Source organism: Erythrolamprus reginae, chromosome Z (genome assembly GCF_031021105.1).
Source record: "Erythrolamprus reginae isolate rEryReg1 chromosome Z, rEryReg1.hap1, whole genome shotgun sequence".
Lineage (NCBI taxonomy): Eukaryota > Metazoa > Chordata > Lepidosauria > Squamata > Dipsadidae > Erythrolamprus > Erythrolamprus reginae.
This window is the reverse complement of record NC_091963.1, coordinates 1036000-1056102: the sequence shown is the minus strand read 5'-3', so window position 1 is coordinate 1056102 and position 20103 is coordinate 1036000. Positions and strand designations below refer to the sequence as shown.

The window sequence follows — 20103 nt, the reverse complement described above, 5'->3', positions numbered from 1 at the left end:
TTTTCAGGCAGTTCGGCCCCACTTTACCATCTTTTTTGCCACAGTTGTTAAGCGAATCACCGCAGTTGTTAAGGTACTCATACAACTGTTAAGTGAATCGGGCTTCCCTGCTGCTTTTGCTCATCGGAAGCTCGCCAAAGGGGGTCACGTCAGCCTGGGAGACTCTGCAACCATTGTAAATGTGAACCAGTTGCTAAGGGTCGGAATTTTGATCACGTGACTGCAGGGAGGCTACAAGGGCTTGTAAAATTGTTGTAAGTCTCCTGTCACTTTAGATAGTCATTAAATGCCGTCTTTTTTTGGACTGTAAGATGCACTTTCCCCATCAAAGAGGGTGGGAATGTCTGGGCACCTTATAGAGTGAATGTTGCTGGAGCTCCACCCGCTGGCCCCCACCCTTTGGCAACTGCCTCCCAGCAATTTGCCTCTTTGCAGGAAACAGCAAACAGCCCAAGGAGCTTCAGCACAAGCAGCTGATTGGCAGTTGGATCTGCCTCCAGGAATATCTATACAGTGGTACCTCTAGATACGAGCTGCTCCACATGCGAGTATTCCAAATTACAAGCCGCGACGTGAGCGAAATTTCTGTTCGACACCCGAGCTCAAATTCGGGATACGAGCCGAGCTTCAGGATGCTACCGCTAGTTGGCGCATCGCCTCTCTGACCCAGAATCCCCTTGCTTCCGGTTATCTCGGCCATTCGCACGTGTTAGCGCGCAAAACAAAGTCTCGTCTCAGTCGTGTCAGTGTTTAGAGCGAGTGTATATTTTAATCTGAACTTTTTATGTGCATCATGGGTCCCAAAAAAGTGGAATTGTTGTTTTGTTTACGTCTATGATAGTTTAAGAAAGTGTTGTTTACATAGCCTACAGTACACAGCCGCACTCGTCTGTCGCCAAGGTAAGGTTACTGTACCGTGTTTTATAAATTTTCTTCTTGTATTTTGTACATTTCTCTTTTCATTATTTACTTTATTATTTATTTATACGTGTTGCATGTACATTTATTAATTAAAAACATGTCTTTTTTCATAATTTAGGCTAACTTTGGGACTTTTTTGAGGGCTGGAACCAATTAGAATTATTTACATTAATTCATATCGGGAAACTTCATTCGAGATATGAGTTGATCTACTTACGAGCTCGGGTCTCGAACGAATTCTACTCGTATGTCGATGTACCACTGTATATCTATCTGTTCGACTGCAGGGACTGCCGCCACCCATCAGCACTCTTGCTGCCACCATTTTCATGAAGCTAAACTGTTTGCTGCAAGGAGGCAAAATGTTGGGAGGCAAAGGCAGATTTTTTCTTCTTCTTTTCCTCCCCAAAAGTTGGGTGCTTCTTATCGTGTGTAATGTCCCAAAAGTGCAGTAAATGGTTGTAACACCACTTCTGTCTTTATTCAACTATGTCAGTATATTTTGCACTCAATGTTTTTCTGATGAATGAAAATCGGAATGCCGCTGTAACTTCGAATGGACATTAAGTGAATGGTTGCAACTGAAAGACTACTTGCGACTAACTATAGGTAATAGTCAATTTATGACCGCAATTGAGCCCCAAATTTATGTTGTTAGGTGCAGGGTGTCCAGGTGGAAAGCATTTTGAAATTCCCTGGCATTTCCCTGTAACTTGCGATCTAGTTAACTTGCGTGGTCGTAGGTAACGTCATGCCAAACGGCCAAGCCGTGGAGAAACAACAGTAGCTGAGGAAGCAAGTTGTTCCCACAGTTATGCTCATTTTTGCTTGACTCTGCCAGGCAGCGCGATCCGTGTTTTTTTTTTAACATGATTTTCCCCTGACTTTTAAACATTTTAATACAGTTTGTTTTCCCCCCGATTTATTCTTTTTTTTTAATGAATTTCCTGATGATTCCCTGATATTTCCTGAACCACTGGTTTCCCTGATAATTCCCTGATTTCCAGGTTTGCGGGACACCCTGTAAGTGAAACACTGGTTGAGAGAGCTTTGCCCCATGTCACAACTTTTCTTGCCAGTGTTGTTAAGTGAATCATGGCAGTTGTTAGTCACACAGTTGTTAAATGAATAGGCTCCCCCATAGACTTTGCTTGTCAGAAGGTCACATATGGGGATCACGTGACCCCGGGACACTGCGACCATCGTAAATATGAGCCAGTTGTCAAGTGACAAAATTTTGATCCTGGTTGTAGCATCCATCAGGATGCTACAACATCCTGTCATTTTTTTTCACTGCTGCTGTAACTTCAAAACGGTCACTACATGAACTGCAGATAAGCTGACAATTGCCTGTACTGTAATATATTTTGCATTCAACGTTCTTCCAAAACAGAAATCATGCTCTTTCTTTCTTATACTGTTCCTTTAATTCCCACCCATCCAGAATTCCCACATATCGTAGCATCTTCACCAGCCAGGGCAACCCTGGAAAAAAAAGATATTATTCCGCGAGATTCTTATTGGCACAAGGCCTTTTGGGGGGTTACAGATCCCGAAAAAACCCTGCCAAATTTCCAAACGTGGAACGTGGCCACTTACCAATGCCAGAGGCTTGTGGGACCCTCCGTCCTTCTCCGGGTTCCCCTTCTCGACCTCCTTGCACGTGGCCCCCATCTTCCGCCGGGGAGGAGAGGCAGGGTCTAAAAACCAGGTTTTCTGTGTTGGATGACATAACAGAGAGGTTGTGATAACCCGGAACAAGGCACGAAGGCCGCACAGCCAGCGGACAGTTCAACCTTCCCTTTGATGCTGCAACTTTCCCCCCAATGCCCCCACGTTACGCAAGAACCAGAACAAAGCGGGCGGGCGCACACATGCGCGCACACACACAGAGCAGCAAATGCCGTTAGTACAGCGGCTTCAAAACAAGAGATCCGGCAAGGCAAAGGAACAAAGAAAGGAATCCATGACACAAGGAAGGTGCAGTCAGTCCACAAAGCAAGGAAGAAGCAACCAGTCCTGCACATGGGCGTCCTCCTCGATCCACAGCTCACATTGGAGAAACATCTCTCAGCTGTGGTGAGGGGGGCGTTTACACAGGTTCACCTAGTGCACCAGTTGCGGCCCTATCTGGACCGGGACTCACTGCTCACAGTCACTCATGCCCTCATCACCTCGAGGCTCGACTACTGTAATGCTCTCTACATGGGGCTACCTTTGAAAAGTGTTCGGAAACTTCAGATCGTGCAGAATGCAGCTGCGAGAGCTATCATGGGCTTCCCCAGGTATGCCCATATTACACCAACACTCTGCAGTCTGCATTGGTTGCCAATCAGTTTCCGGTCACAATTCAAAGTGTTGGTTATGACCTGTAAAGCCCTTCATGGCATTGGACCAGAATATCTTCGGGACCACCTTCTGCCGCACGAATCCCAGTGACCAGTTAGGTCCCACAGAGTTGGCCTTCTCCGGGTCCCATTGACTAAACAATGTCGTCTGGTGGGCCCTAGGGGAAGAGCCTTCTCTGTGGCGGCCCCGGCCCTCTGGAATCAACTCCGCCCCGGAGATTAGAACGGCCCCCACCCTCCTTGCCTTTTGTAAGTTACTCAAGACCCACTTATGTCGCCAGTCATGGGGGAACTGAGATACCCCCCAGGCTTATACAGTTTTACGCATGGTGTGATTGTGTTGTATGGTTCCAATGTTGGTTTTGGAATGTTTTTAATATTAGATTTGCTACACTGTTACTATTTTGTTGTGAGCCACCCCGAGTCTGCAGAAAGGGGCGGAACACAAGTCTAATAAATTAAATTAATTAAATTAATTAAATTAAATGCCAGACGTTGGCAATGGCACACAAAACTCCACAAATTCAATGTTTGTTCCCGACAAATGCCCCTCCCCACTGCCGTGCCTCCTTCAGTCTCAGTCCCCAGGTGTGCCTTGTGAAAGGGGTGGGCTGCTCTTCTCCCAAGCTGTCAGGTCGGCCTGCACTGCGACCGACTCCTCTCCCGTTGAGGATCCTTGCTTGTCGCCTGGGCTCTCTCGCTCGTTTCCACTGCCTGCCCTCTCTTGGCCATCCTGCCCTCCCCTCCCTGCTGGCAAGCCATCCCAAGCCGGAGGGGCCCTGGCCTGCCTTGTCCTGCTCCCCCACCCTCCCTGCATTCCTCCGAAGCCAACGAGTCGGCCTCCATAAGCCTCAGCTGCAGCTCATCCTCCTTGGATTCAGGCTCCGATGGAGACACAACAGGGGCTTTCACTGGAGAATCAGGCCCCGGCAAGACCTCGTGGCTTCCTTCGATGGCAAAATTCTCCACAGATATTCTTTTATGGGTAATCCTCGACCTAGGACCACAATTCAGGCCAAAACCTCTGTGCCTAGGCATGTTAAGTGAACGTTCTTGACATGGTTGCTTCACTTAAGCAGTGACGAAGTTACTCATACGATCCAGTGAATCTGTCTTCCCTGTTGACTTGTGGGTTGCGAAACGGGGTCACGTGACCCTGAGAAACTGCAACCGTCATCAATAGGAACCAGTTGCCAAGCGTCCGGATTTTGGTCACATGACCACAGGGGTGCTGTGACGATAAGAATGAAAAATTGTTGTGAGTTCCTTTTTCCAGTGACGTTGCAATTTTGAACGGTCACTGAATGAAGGACTGCCAGTTGAGAACTGCCTGTAGGTGCCAGTTTAGGGTAAAACCCTTATAAATTTTGGTCCCAGGACCAGAGGCCAGGTGTCCAGTGCCAAAATCACCACCGTGCATGCAATTCTCTGTGTGTCTGACTGACCATCAAACCCGGTTTTGGCGAGTCTGCTGTCACTGCACGGTCACTAAGCAACCGGTGGTAAAATCAAGGACTACCTGTACTTAAACCATCCCACCTCCTGGTTTGCATCCTATGAGCTGGGTTGGGCCGAGAGGTTGGCTTGGGAATTCTGGGAGTTGAAGTCCACGAACTTGCCAGGTTTGGAGACCCTCGATTCTAGCCCCTTCCTCCTTACCTGGGCTGGGCTCCGAAGGTATTACCCTGTCAGTCGTGGCCGCCTCCTCTTCCTCAGCACAGGGACGTTCCCCTTGTTCGATCCGGGAGAGAAGATCCGGTTTAGCGATGGCATAGTCTGTCGGACAAAAGAGCACACACTTCGCAAGATGAGCTTGATTGCTATGAAAAATACAGGCAGGCCTTGTCTTGGGAGCACCATCACGCCTAACACTTCCTCTGTTAGAAACATAGAAACACAGAAGACTGACGGCAGAAAAAGACCTCATGGTCCATCTAGTCTGCCCTTATACTATTTCCTGTATTTTATCTTAGGATGGATGGATATATGTTTATCCCAGGCATGTTTAAATTCAGGTACTGTGGATTTACCAACCACGTCTGCTGGAAGTTTGTTCCAAGCATCTACTACTCTTTCAGTCAAATAATATTTTCTCACGTTGCTTCTGATTTTTCCCCCAACTAACCTCAGATTGTGACCCCTTGTTCTTGTGTTCACTTTCCTATTAAAACCCTCCTGGACCTTATTTAACCCTTTAACATATTTAAATGTTTCGATCATGTCCCCCCTTTTCCTTCTGTCCTCCAGACTATACAGATTGAGTTCATGAAGTCTTTCCTGATACGTTTTATGCTTAAGACCTTCCACCATTCTTGTAGCCCGTCTTTGGATCCGTTCAAATTTATCAATACCTTTTTGTAGGTGAGGTCTCCAGAACTGAACACAGTATTCCAAATGTGGTCTCACCAGCGCTCTATATAAGGGGATCACAATCTCCCTCTTCCTGCTTGTTATACCTCTAGCTATGCAGCCAAGCATCCTACTTGCTTTCCTTACTGCCTGACCACATTGTTCACCCATTTGGAGACTGTCAGAAATCACTACCCCTAAATCCTTTTCTTTTGAAGTATTTGCCAACACTGAACTGCCAATACAATACTCAGATTGATGATTCCTTTTCCCCAAGTGCATTATTTTACATTTGGAAACATTAAACTGCAGTTTCCATTGCTTTGACCATTTATCTACTAGAGCTAAATCATTTACCATATTACAGACCCCTCCAGGAATATCAACCCTATTGCACACTTTAGAGTCATGGGCAAATAGGCAAACCTTCCCTACCAAACCTTAAGTGAGACTTTTGTTCAGTGACTTTTCCCCCATTCCACGACCCGTCTTGACACAACTGTTGCAAAAGTCAATCACTGCAATTGATAAGTAAGTAACGCGGTTGTTAAGAGTACCTGTCTTCCCCATTAATTTTGCTTGAGACTGCAAAAGGGGATCAAAAGTTGGTGTGACCTTGGGACACAGCAGCTGTTGGAATGTAGTTTTATACAACTATTCAAGGACGGCAGTGTTTGGATCTATGCTCTTTTGTTCTAAGTAGACCTTCTTGTTTTCCCTAACAGTTAAAAACAGTTGAGCAGTAAAGCACCTAGGGTTGCAAGTAACACCCCAAACGAGAGAAGACTCCAAGGCTAAGCATTCCTCAAAGTTCCATTTGAGTAGAGATTTCACATGGGCACATCTGGGAAAACCCAAATCTGAAAGCGTCCAGGTTTTTCCCTCACCCAAAAGAAAGCCCAGCCCCCCCCCCCCGCCTCAGCACCCATATGCCCATCCTCACACGCACCACCCAACTGGAGATGCCTCCCAGTCACACCATACCAGCTGCAGGGCAGAGTGACCTTGACTGTCGGGAGAAAGGAATGTTATTATGGCTAGAGACCCTTGTAGCTGCCTGAAATCCCCTCCTCCCACTTTCCCAGAGCGCTAAGTGTGGCAGCTCTGAAGATCCAAAACAAAAGATACCCTCCAAAGCTGGCACACATATGGTGCTCCTGAGTTTCAATGACCAAAATGCCGAGACATTGAAATTATTTCTGATGGGCAAGCATAACTCCCACTTGTCAAACTTCACATTCCATTCCATTCCCCCCCAACAGGTTCTCCTGATTTACGAGTTTCTCGACAGGTTTGAGAGTCAAAGAGCTGTCCAAGCTACCATATCGAAGCCTTGGAGTCCAGAGGAGAACAAACCAGGATGGTACTTCAAAAGGAAACAGGAGAACTGACCAACAGGATTGGAAGTCACGTGTTCTCCTGAGGAACCTCTAGGGACCAGTCTGGAAGGAAGACATCATCTAAACCAGGGCTCTCCAACTTTAGCTACTTTTGGACATTAACTCCCAGAGTTCCCCAGGGAATTCTGGGAGTTGAAGTCCATAAGTCTTCAAGTTGACTAAGTTTGAGATCTCTGATGTAGACAGTTTCTCAATGCTCATCAAAGAAGCCAAGATTCATGTTTTCAACCTACGAGGAACAAAAGCCGATTTATTTATTTTTTACCCAAGGAGACCAGTGACTCGTAGTTACTCTTCATCACGTTCTTGTAGAGTTCCTTCTGCCATTCCTCCAGGTTGCTCCACTCCTGCTCCGAGAAGTAGACAGCGTTGTCTTCAAAAGTCATGGGCACCTGAAAGCACATCAGTTAACAGGGTTTGGATCCCCTGGAAGGAGCTGCTCGTGCTGCAAAATTGCCATTGTTTGGAGGGAGAGATAGCCCATGCCTCCCCCATTTCAACCAAAAGGATGGAGGGTCCTTGTCAGAAGGAATAATCTGGTATCCCTTGAAGATACAAGTTTATCAGATGTTCAGGTGCAACTAAGTCTTCCTAGCAGTGACCTTCACAAGCTCCTGGAGTATTTTGGGTGGAGCAGATCAACTTGCTGGATTGGACAAAAGCCACCAGGAACAGAAGACTCGGGGCGGCTCCCTCTGTTCTCTTTGAGTGACCCTTAAAAGCACCACAACCAGGAACATAAGCTGGAACACGGCTGGCGGGACACATCCCATGTAAAAAGCTTAATGTGTGCTTGGAATTCACACGGCGGAACAAGTTTGGCCATCACAACTGATACTCTCGGTTTACAGCTTGGCATTTTGGATTTAATCCAGCAACTGTGACTTATTCCAGCAATCATCATCTTTTTTAAACGACTCCATAATCCATGGGCCTGAGTGCAGTCTGAGCAACTGAATGGAGCTAGCAGGATGTTTACTGCCCAGATGCTCTTCCCGTCGCCAATGTGGAGTTATATTCATCAGATACATTTTCATGGTGCCCCGAGAGAGAAATGTCTGCTTCTACCTCGAATCAAACTCAAAGCTTCCTGATTGTGAGGCCAGAGTTGTGCTTTTAGGTCACCACACCTCTCTGTGGCTTATTCCAACAATCTACGTTTAAAGCAAGCCTGGCTTGGCGTGACGTATAGACAGTAGCCCAGGCCAATAAGCAGGGAGACGGACTGGGCCTGCTTTGTCACAGCTCCTAAAAAGGAAATAAGCCATTTTGTTTGGGGTCCAAGTGGTGTTCACCATCGTGATTAAGTCAGAATGAATTAAACGCTGGCAGGACAAGTACTGAATATAAATTGGGAGTAAACCTCACATCCCCTGGCATTGATGTAGTTACCTACTTACTGCCTGCAAGAAAACCATCAAGTTCAGGGAGCACCGAGCATCTCCCAGTCCTTGTCCTCCTCCTCTTCTTCCTTTCCACAACCCCCCTCCCTTCTACCACTGATGATGTGACCTAGCTGGGTCACGAGATGTCTGCAAGAAACCCACCCAGCTCAGGGAGTTCCTAGGACCATACAGTCCTTCTTCCTCCTCCTCCATCTCTTCTACACAACCGGCCCTTCAAGCTAGCATTGATAATGTTACTACTATGCAAATAACAGTTGGGTTTGGCAATACATAAACAAGCTATTAGGAATGCTTGTATGTATTGAAGCACTATTGCTTTAAGAGTCAGTGTGGGGAATGGCCGTAAAAGGGAGCCAGAAGCGTGATTCGCTCTTTCACTGTTATTTTCTTTTGGGTATTGCTGATTCATTCTGACTGCTGTAGTAAGAATTGTGTGTCCGGTGATAGTTTATGTATTTGTAAGCTGTGCAAGTAAGGCTTGTAGAATTGTTAACTTATTGAGAGTTATTGACGGATATGACTGTATATGACTGGACTGTTTAAATTGAGTACGATATTTGCTAAAGTAAATACCATTTTATACGCTTTAATGCAGACCTGGGCAAAATGCAGCCCGAGGGCCGGATGCTGTCTGTGACCGGCCCACGGAGGTCGGTCCAAGTTTTCTACATAAGAACTGGGTGTTCAAGATTTAATATATAATATATAATCATATATATAATATATAATATACTGTATAATATATAATATAATGTATAATTATAATTTATAATAATTTATAATTATAATATAATTAACTCAGTTCTACCCAATAATATACAGTATTGGGTAGAACTGAGTTAATTATATTAGCCCAGCCCTCTAAAACCATCCCAATTTCTCATGCAACCCCATGGCAAAATTAATTGCCCACCCCTGCTTTAATGTATCGGATTTGTATGGTTGAACCATTTAATTCATATCTACTGACTATCTTCTGGATATCCGCTAGAATTCCACATTTCCTTTGCGCGTGTGCATCCTTGATATCCCAGGAGTCATTCTGCATACTCCTTAACAGATAATGTTACCTAGTTGGGTCACGAGACGTCTGCAAGAGAAAGGGCGCTGGTCTTACCTGACAGGCTTCTTCTCAATGTACTGCCCGAGAATGTTTTGATCCAGTCCCCAAAAAGAAGAAGGTGGAGCCAACACCCATACTCCGGATTCGCAGGGCAGTACAGTGTTCCCTCGATTTTCACAGGTTCAAACTTCACGAAAAGTCTATACCACGGTTCTTCAAAAATATTAATTAAAAAATACTTTGCGGTTTTTTCCCCTATACCACGGTTTTTCCCACCCGATGATGTCATATGTCATCGCCAAACTTTTGTCTGCCTTTAATAAATATTTTTTTAAATAAACTTTAATAAATAAACATGTTGAGTAATAATCTAAATGGTTGTTAAGGGGGTGGGAAATTGTAATTTAGGGGTTTAGAGTGTTAAGGGAAGGCTTGGGATACTGTTCATAGCCAAAAATAGTGTGTTTACTTCCGCATCTCTACTTCGCGGAAATTCGACTTTCGCGGGCGGTCTCGGAACGCATCCCCTGCGAAAATCGAGGGAACACTGTACATTGGAGAAACCACCAAACTCAGAAAGCACACCTTTCCCTATTCTTCTACCCAAACCCCTCTCTTCTAGCCCTGATGCTATTACCCAGTTGGGTCATGAGATGTCTAGAAGAAAACCACCCAGCTCAGAGAGATCTCAATTCCTCTAACACCCTCCAAATTAGGAAATTCTCCCATCACTGCAAACCCCGCACCCTCCATCCCAATCCTCCGACCTTGGGTGTTTCTCCCTTGGAACCTGGTGGCAGTCTGAGGATCCAGAAGTTCTGGTTCTTCAAGAGGTTCTCCATGTTCTCCAGCCTCCTCTGGAGCAGCCCGTATTCCTGGATCAAGGTGCCGAGAGCACTCAACTTGCACTCCATCTGGTTGCCGAAGTCGACCACGGCGTTCTCACAATCCACGTATTTCTTCTCATTGGTCATCACGCGGCGCTCCAGGTTCAGCAACCGGCTGGCGTGAGCGTCAACTTTCCTCTCCACTGCTTGGATGGCAGCCACGACGGTCCAGAGAGAAAGCTCGGCCATGTTTTGCTTGACCTCCCGGTCAAAGGTGGCCTGCTCGGGCAGAAGAGGGATTGGCTGGCGGGACTCCATCTTCCAACCTGGGAATTCTTTATTGACAAAGAGAGAAAGAGGAACAAAAGAGGAGAATATTGGTCGCCATGCAGGGTCCTTGGTTGTCGTTGAGTTGCTGGACTGCGTGGTTTTCCCCATAGACGTTTCATCACCGAACTAGGGAACGTCATCAGTAATAAGAGTAAAAATCAAGGACCCACTGCCTCCTCAAACTGATGATGTTACCTAATTTGGTGATGAGACGCCTGCAAGAAAACTACCAAGCTCAAGGACCACCAAAGACCCTCACAGTCTTCCTCCATCTCTCTTCAACTCCCCCCCCCTCGTAGTCCATTTCACCCTCCTCCTCCTTTCCACCACCTTCTTTTCCACCCTGACCCCACGCCACTCTTCTTGCCACCCTCCTCTCCAGAAAACCCCCCTTGAAGTCCTCTCCACCTCCTCTCCGCAAACCTTCCTCCTTGTATACTCTCCACCCTCCTCCTCTCCACAACCCCCCCAGCACTGATGGTGTTCCCTAGTTGGGTCATGAAACGTCTGCAGGAAAACAAAGAAGCTCAGAGTGGACCAAGGACTGTACAGAGCTTTTCCTCTTCTTCCCCCTCCTGTCCTCAAAGCCTTCGACCATTGGTGATATTGTCCAGTTGGGTCATGAAAGGTCCGAAAGAAAACCCCCAAGGTCAGCGAGGAGAAACGACCCCACAATTAGGTAGAATCAATTATTTTGACTTGCTTCCGGTTGCATTATCAGGGTGTCCTAGGGGGAAAGGCCTTTTGAAATTCCCTGATATTTCCCTGACATTTCCCTGTAACTTGCCATCTAGTTAAGGCAGGGGTCCCCAAATTTAGCAACTTTACAATTGGTGAACTTCCACTCCCAGAATTCTCCAGCCAGCATAGCCACCCAAAGCAATTTAAAAATGCTGTCTGGAGAATTCTGGGAGTGGAAGTACACAAGTCTTAAAGTTGCCAAGTTTGAAGATCTCTGAGTTAAGGCATGGTCGTAGATGACGTCATACCAAACGGCCAAGCCCTGGAGAAATATTGGTAGCTGAGGAAGCAAGTTCTTGCCACAGTTATGCTCATTTTGCTTGACTCTGCCAGGCAGCGCAATAAATGTTTTTTTAACATGATTTCCCCCTGATTTTTAAACATTTTAATACAGTTTGGTCCGTCCCCCCGTCCCCCGATTTATTCCGTTTTTTCCACAAATTCCCTGATGATTCCCTGATATCATCTGCGGAGAGGGGCGGCATACAAATCTAAATAATAAATAAATAATAAATAAATAAATAAATAAATATTGCCCAAACCGCTGATTTCCCTGATAATTCCCTGATTTCCCAGGTTTGCTGGACACTCTGATGATACCTCCGAGGGCCCTTCCAATTCTGTTATGCTTTTGTTCTGGATGATGTGCGGCCGTGATGGCGGACCTATGACACACATGCTAGAGGTGGCACGTGGCGCCCTGTGGGCATGTAAGCCTTCACCCCACTCAGCTCTGCCGTGCAAACGCTGGTGCCTTCCGCTAGCCAGGTGGTCTTTGGGCCCCTGCCGCACATGCACAAGGCACATGTTGGGAGGCGTGCGTGTGCATTTGCAGCATGTGGGGGCGGGGCGCATGCAGGTGGTGTGCAGGGAGGCACACGCATGCACGGAGCAAGACCCTTGCAGCGGGCAGGGCGCAAGCACAGAGGGCGAGAGCCACACCCGCACTGCATTTGGACGCAAATGCGTTCATTCATATGCACATGCATGTGCTTTCAGCCCTGTCCAGAAAAAGTTAGCCATTACTGATGTAGGGTCTCCTGCTTGAGCAAAGGCTAGAACAGTGTTTCCCAACCTTGGCCACTTGAAGATATTTGGACTTTAACTCCCAGAATTCCCCAGCCAGCAAATGCTGGCTGAGGAATTCTGGGAATTGAAGTCCAGATACCTTCAAGTTGCCACGGTTGGGAAACACTGGGTTAGAACATAGAGACATAGACAGTTTGACGGCAGAAGAAGACCTCCTGGTCCATCTAGTCTGCCCTTATACTATTTCCTGTATTTTATCTTACGATGGATGCCCCCTTGGTCTTTGGTTCACTTTCCTATTAAAGACCCCTCCTTCCTGAACCTTATTTCACCCTTTGACACATTTAAATGCTTCAATCATGTCCCCCCTTTCCCTTCTGTCCTCCAGACTCTACAGATTGAGTTCATGAAGTCTCTCCTGATACGTTTTATGCTTAAGACCTTCCACCATTCTTGTAGCCCCTCTTTGGACCCTTTCAATTGGATCAATCTCTTTTTGTAGGTGAGGTCTCCAGAACGGAACACAGTATTATTCCAAATGGGATCTCACCAGCGCTCTTATACAGCGGGATAGCAATCTCCCTCTTCCCGCTTGTTATACCTCTAGCTATGCAGCCAAGCATTCTACTAGAAGACCTCCAGAGGTTGGGCTAGAAGACCCCCAGAGTCCTTCCATCTCTGTCATTCTGTAAGGTTCTCCTGTTCCAAGCTGAGGGTTGGACTAGATGACCGCTAGGGTCCCTTCCAGCATTATTCAAAGCGAGAGCAAAAGGGAGAGAGAGACAGACAAGTATATAAAACATATACAACCTAATATCCAACAGTATTTATTTCCGTTTTTATTGTAGTTATCTGCATTTCATCATTTAGTTTAGTTTTTTTTTTTAAATAAATAAATAAACACCTTCCTGGGTAAGAGTCTAAGATTTAAATTATCAAGCTCTTTTTCATTTCATTATGTCTACATTCATTAATTGCTGGATAGCTACTGGATTACAATCAGCCAATTTATGATAGTTCACTTAGCAACCATTGGAAGGTGCAATAGCATTGAAAAAAGCTGTTTTTCATACTTATGTCCATAATCATCATCATCATCATCATCATTATTATTATTATTTAGACTTGTATCCCGCCTTTCTCCGAAGACAAAGCTGACTCGTATTATGACGGTCGCAGGCTTCCAATGGGGGGTGGGTAGGGGGTTGTCACGTGATCCCAGCAACCGATTCGTATTTATGACAGTCGCAGGGAGCCGGAGATGGGTTTGGTCACGGGGTTCCCCCTTTCGTGATCTTCCGATGAGTAAAATTCATGGGGATTCACTTAACAACAAATGTCACAATGGGTGTGATTCGCTTAACAGCCCTGCTGGCAATAACCGTCATACAAAGGGGAAAGAACCATCCTTTTGCTTGGAAATAAGAAATCTGAGGTTCAATGGTGGTTGTAAGTTGAGGACTATCTATATCAGAAGGGTATAAATGTCTTAAATAGGGTTTGAATGTTTTATTTCCCCCCCTTAAAATAGCTGGCCTATCCATAATATTCAAATAGTTCCCCATAGGGATAAATTTCATAGATTAGCAGAGTGTTTCCCAACCTTGGCAACTTGAAGACATTTGGACTTCAACTCCCAGAATTCCCCAGCCAGCAAATGCTGGCTGAGGAATTCTGGGAGTTGAAGTCCAGATATCTCCAAGTTGCCAAGGTTGGGAAACACTGGATTAACAGTTGGAAGGGACCTTGCAGGTCCATCTAGTGCAGGGATCTCAGACCTTTTGGACCTCAGGGACCACCAAATTGGTCATTTTAAGTCCTGCAGACCACTAACACCACGTTTTTGGAAAAGTTAAATACGTTTGCAAAATAAAGATCAGAGAACTTGCATTTCATTACTATGAAATAAACCTATTTAATATAACAAAATTATAAACGTTTATTTAATTGTAAGAAAATCTTTAAAGGTTTAATTGTTAATAAAATTATTAGTTAGTGTAGTTATTACAAAATAATTGAAGCTTATTTGACGGTGCCTGGCTGACGTTGGGAAAGTCAGTCCCATATTCCAGGGCTGCAGCTGTAGTCCCTTCGCTTTCCTCTTCCTTCCTTCCTTCCTCATTTCTTTCCCTTCGCTTTCCTCTTCTTCCTTTCCTTCTCTTTCCTTCTTTCCTTTCTCTTTCTTTCCCTTCCTTTCCTCTTCTTCCTTTCCTTCTCTTTCCTTCTTTCCCTTCGCTTTCCCTTCCTTTCCTCTTCCTCCTTTCCTTCCTTCCTTTCTCTTTCTTTCCCTTCCTTTCCTCTTCTTCCTTTCCTTCTCTTTCCTTCTTTCCTTTCTCTTTCTTTCCCTTCATTTCCTCTTCTTCCTTTCCTTCTCCTTCCTTCTTTCCTTTCTCTTTCTTTCCCTTCCTTTCCTCTTCTTCCTTTCCTTCTCCTTCCTTCTTTCCTTTCTCTTTCTTTCCCTTCCTTTCCTCTTCTTCCTTTCCTTCTCTTTCCTTCTTTCCTTTCTCTTTCTTTCCCTTCCTTTCCTCTTCTTCCTTTCCTTCTCTTTCCTTCTTTCCTTTCTCTTTCTTTCCCTTCCTTTCCTCTTCTTCCTTTCCTTCTCTTTCCTTCTTTCCCTTCGCTTTCCCTTCCTTTTCTCTTCCTCCTTTCCTTCCTTCCTTTCTCATTTCTTTCCCTTCCTTTCCTCTTCCTCCTTTCCTTCTCTTTCCTTCTTTCCCTTCCTTTCCTCTTCCTCCTTTCCTTCCTTCCTTTCTCATTTCTTTCCCTTCCTTTCCTCTTCTTCCTTTCCTTCCTTCCTCATTTCTTTCCCTTCCATTCCTCTTCTTCCTTTCCTTCTCTTTCCTTCTTTCCCTTCGCTTTCCCTTCCTTTCCTCTTCCTCCTTTCCTTCTCTTTCCTTCTTTCCTTTCTCTTTCTTTCCCTTCCTTTCCTCTTCTTCCTTTCCTTCTCCTTCCTTCTTTCCTTCCTCATTTCTTTCCCTTCCTTTCCTCTTCTTCCTTTCCTTCTCTTTCCTTCTTTCCCTTTGCTTTCCCTTCCTTTCCTCTTCCTCCTTTCCTTCCTTTCTCATTTCTTTCCCTTCTTTTCGTCTTCTTCCTTTCCTTCTCTTTCCTTCTTTCCCTTCCTTTCCTCTTCCTCCTTTCCTTCCTTCCTTTCTCATTTCTTTCCCTTCCTTTCCTCTTCTTCCTTTCCTTCTCTTTCCTTCTTTCCCTTCGCTTTCCCTTCCTTTCCTCTTCCTCCTTTCCTTCCTTCCTCATTTCTTTCCCTTCCTCTTCCTCCTTTCCTTTCTTCCTTTCTCATTTCTTTCCCTTCCTCTTCCTCCTTTCCTTCCTTCCTTTTTCATTTCTTTCCCTTCCTTTTCTTTTCCTTCTTTCCTTCCTTTCTCATTTCTTTCCCTTCCTTTCCTCTTCCTCCTTTCCTTCCTTCCTTTCTCATTTCTTTCCCTTCTTTTCATCTTCTTCCTTTCCTTCTTTCTTTCCTTTCCTTCCTTCTTTACTTTCTTTTCCTTTTCTTTTTCCTGTACCTGGGTAGAGAGGAGGCGTCAGTCCTGTGATGACCACAGCTCTGCAATATGGGTCCAGCTTGTGGTAGGGCTGGAAATCTCTGCCATAGGGGGTGGCATGTGCAACTCTGCAGGTGGTGAAATGTGCAAAAAGGAGCGCAGCCCTCACCAGGTGGAATGAAATAGTTACTATTACCAGGAGGGGGCGCTGCACAAATGGGCAAAAACGGGATTGCCATGGCTGGAAGCTGCGGGAGCGAAGCGTTACTTGCATTTGTGCCGCATCAGCTTTTCACCTCGGTATATTTGTGCCAGCCCGGGGCGCAAGGCAGCCCTCGTCTCCTACTGCTTGGGACTCAGAGCGGTAAATGGCATCCGGTACGGGGAGCAGCCGGAGTTCGCTGTCCATTGCAGGTGATACCTTAGCCCCCTACAAACTCTCGTCTCTTGAGGAGCCTGGCCGAAGTTTCCTGCACCGCTTCAGCCAGTGCTCCCCGGACCAGACGCCGTTTACCACTCTGAGTCGCAAGTGGGAGGAGACGGGGGCTGCTTTGCACCACCGGCCATATTCCTCAAGAGACGAGTTTGCAGGGGGCCAAAATAGGGTCCGCAGTGGACAGCAAACTCCAGTTGCTCCCCGGAACGGAGGCCGTTTACCACTCTGAGTCGCAAGCGGGAGGAGACGAGGGCTGCGCTGCGCCATCAGCTGGTGCAAATATACCGAGGCGGAGTGCTGATGCTGTGCAAATGCTGATGCTACACTACACCAGAGTTTGCTGCCCATTGCGGACACTAGTCTCTCGTCTGTCCAGGAGCGTGTGGGAAACTCCAGCCTGACTCCGCGAGAGACGAGAGTTTGCAGGGGGCCAATCTAGCAGGTGTTTTCTCTCACCCACCTGGAGGCTACGCAGCAGGGGAGAGGGGCCCCCGAAAGGCAGCCGAATCTCCCCCCACCTCCCCCACAGTCAGCTGTTCGGCTAAGCATGGCGAGTTCTCGGCCTTACCTTCCTGTTCCAATTGGTGTGGCTCGCACCACTATACTCAAGGTGAGGTTTGCGCTCAGCCTTAAGAGTGAGGGCTTGCGTGTGGGCGGAGTGTTGCTGGGCAGCGCAGCCTTGTGTTCCCGTCTGCGGGATGGATTAATTGTTCTCAGCCATATCCAGCCCAGCGGACCACCAAAATTTTATTGCAGACCACCAGTTGGTGACCTGTGGTCTATCTAGTGCAACACACACACACACACACACCCCTACCACCGCCCAAGCAGCAGAGCCAACACCATTTTGGACAAATGGCAGAACAGAGTGATGAAGATGCTACAATTTCATGGAATTAATCCAAAGTACTCAAGATAATTTCCCCCGGAAATGTTTTGATGTTGTACATCAAAGCAGGTCAGAATGAAGTATTTTACCTTTGTATTTCTAATACAAAGATAATTTTTTTCATTCTGACCTGTTTTGATGTACATCACACACCAACACACACACACACACACAATTTGAACTCTGCACCACAAAACATAAATGTAAAAAGGCATGAGGCAAAATACAGTTCGTTTAGTGACTTTTCTAAGCTGAAAAATGTGACATTGTCCCTTTTCACGATTACGACCTTTTCGGGGATCCAAATTCGGACACGGGGCAACTGATTCGCACTCATGACGGTCACATCATCCCCTTTTGCGACCTTCTGACCGTGGCGGGGAAGCCAGACTCATTTCACAACCAGGTGACGAACTCATCAGCGGCCAGTCACTTACCAACAACGGCGAACCAAGTCGTCAAAGGGGGACAAACTCACTTACCGACGGAATCCATTTTAATATCAAGAGCTTCGGAAGAGATACTTCATAAAATTCCATTTTTATTATTCCTATATTAGTAGTGACCGGTCAAAGTTAGAATGGCAGTGGGGAAAAAGGGACTGTACGACCCGTTTTTCACACTTACCACCACTGCAGCCTCCATTGTGGCTGCATGGTCAAAATTCAGATGGTCATTCATATTTATGGCCGTTTCCCTTTTGTGACCTTCGGACCAGCAAACCCAAGGGGGAAGCCGGTTTCACCAAACAACCTGACAACCACAGAGATTCACTAAATGATGGGGGCCAGGCGGTCACAAACATGGAGCAAAATTCACTCCCCAACCATCTCGCTTAGCGACGGTTGAGCTCCATCCTGGTCATAAGTCGAGGCTCTGTACCTATTTTTAAGTGAAGTTTAAAGACTGTTGGATAAGAAAGAATGAAGTTAGAAGGGAAAACATCTGTTTTGTGTGGCGGGTTTGGTTGCTGTTATTTTACCTGAAATAATTTACGGGTGACAAAAAATTTTTTGACAAATTGTGGGTCCCAGGAGAAGAGCCTTCTCTGTGACGGCCCCGACCCCCTAGAACCAGCTCCCCCCAGATATCAGAGTTTCCCCCACCCTCCTTGCCTTTCGCAAGCTCCTTAAAACCCACCTCTGTCGTCAGGCATGGGGGAATTGAAATTTTTTCCCTCCCCCTAGGCTTATAGAATTTATACATGGTATGCTTGTATGTATGAGTGGTTCTTTAAATTGGGGGTTTTTAGATTGTTTTTAATATTAGATTTGTTTACATTGTCTTCTTTATTGTTGTTAGCCGCCCTGAGTCTTTGGAGAGGGGCGGCATACAAATCTAATAAATAAATAAATAAACCATTCTCACTGTCCCAATGCAACAACTGTGTTCTTGAACACAACTGGCTTGCCACAAAGGAAGAGCTGAGACAGAGAGGTGCTTTCCATCATCTCTTGCTTGAGGGCAACTATCGGCCTGGCTTGACCCAGGTCCTCGAAGAGCGACGTTCACCTGGCCGTAAGGATGAGGAGGCGGGAGTTGAGAAGCAACAATGCACAATGAAAAGTCATTTCTACAGGTGAAACTCGAAAAATCAGAATATCATGCAAAAGTTCATTTATTTCGGTAATGCAACTTATACGGCGAAACGTAATATATGAGAGAGACAGTTCAAGCCATAATTGTGATGATTACGGTGTTCGGTTCATGTAAACCCCAAATCCTCCATTTCAAAAAATTAGAATATTACATGCAATCCATTTTTTAAAAATGGTACGAAGAACAATATTGGACATCTGAAAAGCATAAGTAAGCATGCGCATGTACCCAGAACCTGGTTTGGGCCCCTTTTGCAGCAAAATTGGGCGGCACAGAAGTCAAATAAATTAAATAAAATTTAATGCGGAAGCAATCAGCCTGTGGCACTGCTGGGGTGCTATGGAAGACCAGGAGGCCTCCATAGTTTTTCACCTTTAAAGTTGCATTACGGAAATAAATGAACTTTTGCACGATATTCCAATTTTTCGAGTTTCACCTGTACGTTTTTCCTTTTTATGCGTTTATATCCCAGCTGAGCACCAGTATTTTTTAAAACAACACAGCCCTGTGAGGTGGGCGGGATGGAGAGGGGAGGAGAAGGAAGGTGCAAAGTCATCCAGGTGGCTTTCCACGCCTAAGGCAGCTCTAGAACTCTATTGTCTCCTGGTGACCGGCCCAAAGTCACCCAATTGGCTCTCAGACCGAAGGAAGAACTAGAACTCTCTGTCTCCCAATGGAATCGCTTGCCTAAGGCAGGACTGGAACTCATTGTCTCCTGGTGATTGGCCCAAAGGTGCCCAGTTGGCTTTCCCACCTAAGGCAGCACTAGAACTCACAGCTCCCCCCCTCCCCAAGGAGAAGAGCAGCCAGGATAGGGAACTCAGCCTCACTCCCGCAACCCAAGGACCTCCCTGCAACCCATCATCCCCAATTGCGGCAGACCACTTCTGGAGAGCCAAGCTACCCCCCTCCCACAGGGAGGATGCTCCCTCTGGGTCAGAACTATAAAGCCCATCATCCCCAACTGCTGCAGACTATTTTTGGAGAGCCAAGGAAGCCCCCTCCCAAAGGGAGGATGCTTCTTCTGGCTCAAAACTATAAAACCCATCATCCCCAACAGCGGCAGACCACTTCTGGAGAGCCAAGCAACCCCCCTCCCACAGGGAGGATGCTCCCTCTAGGCCAGAACTATAAAACCCATCATCCCCAACTGCAACAGACCAAGCCTTGCTGGGTCCTTCCAAGATAACATCCTAGTTTTTTGGGTGTAGCCAACAACCTTCCTCCCCTCCCCAGATCTAAGGGGAGGGTCCCGCCTAGAACAGAAC

The 20103-nt window shown here is 46.3% G+C and overlaps 1 protein-coding gene across 2 annotated transcripts in view; it reads right to left on the bottom strand.

The window, feature by feature from the left end:
* The window catches only part of LOC139175858 (zinc finger protein 777-like), a 28674-nt gene that overhangs the window by 7894 nt on the left and 677 nt on the right, over positions 1 to 20103 (bottom strand). For both annotated transcript variants that reach the window (XM_070767198.1, XM_070767199.1), the window contains exons 2-5: positions 10255 to 10649; positions 7284 to 7410; positions 4929 to 5045; positions 2521 to 2637 (exon numbers count right to left, since the gene is read on the bottom strand). In XM_070767198.1, the coding sequence (XP_070623299.1) occupies positions 2521 to 2637; positions 4929 to 5045; positions 7284 to 7410; positions 10255 to 10649 (756 nt within the window). The remainder of the gene's footprint in view (positions 1 to 2520; positions 2638 to 4928; positions 5046 to 7283; positions 7411 to 10254; positions 10650 to 20103) is intronic.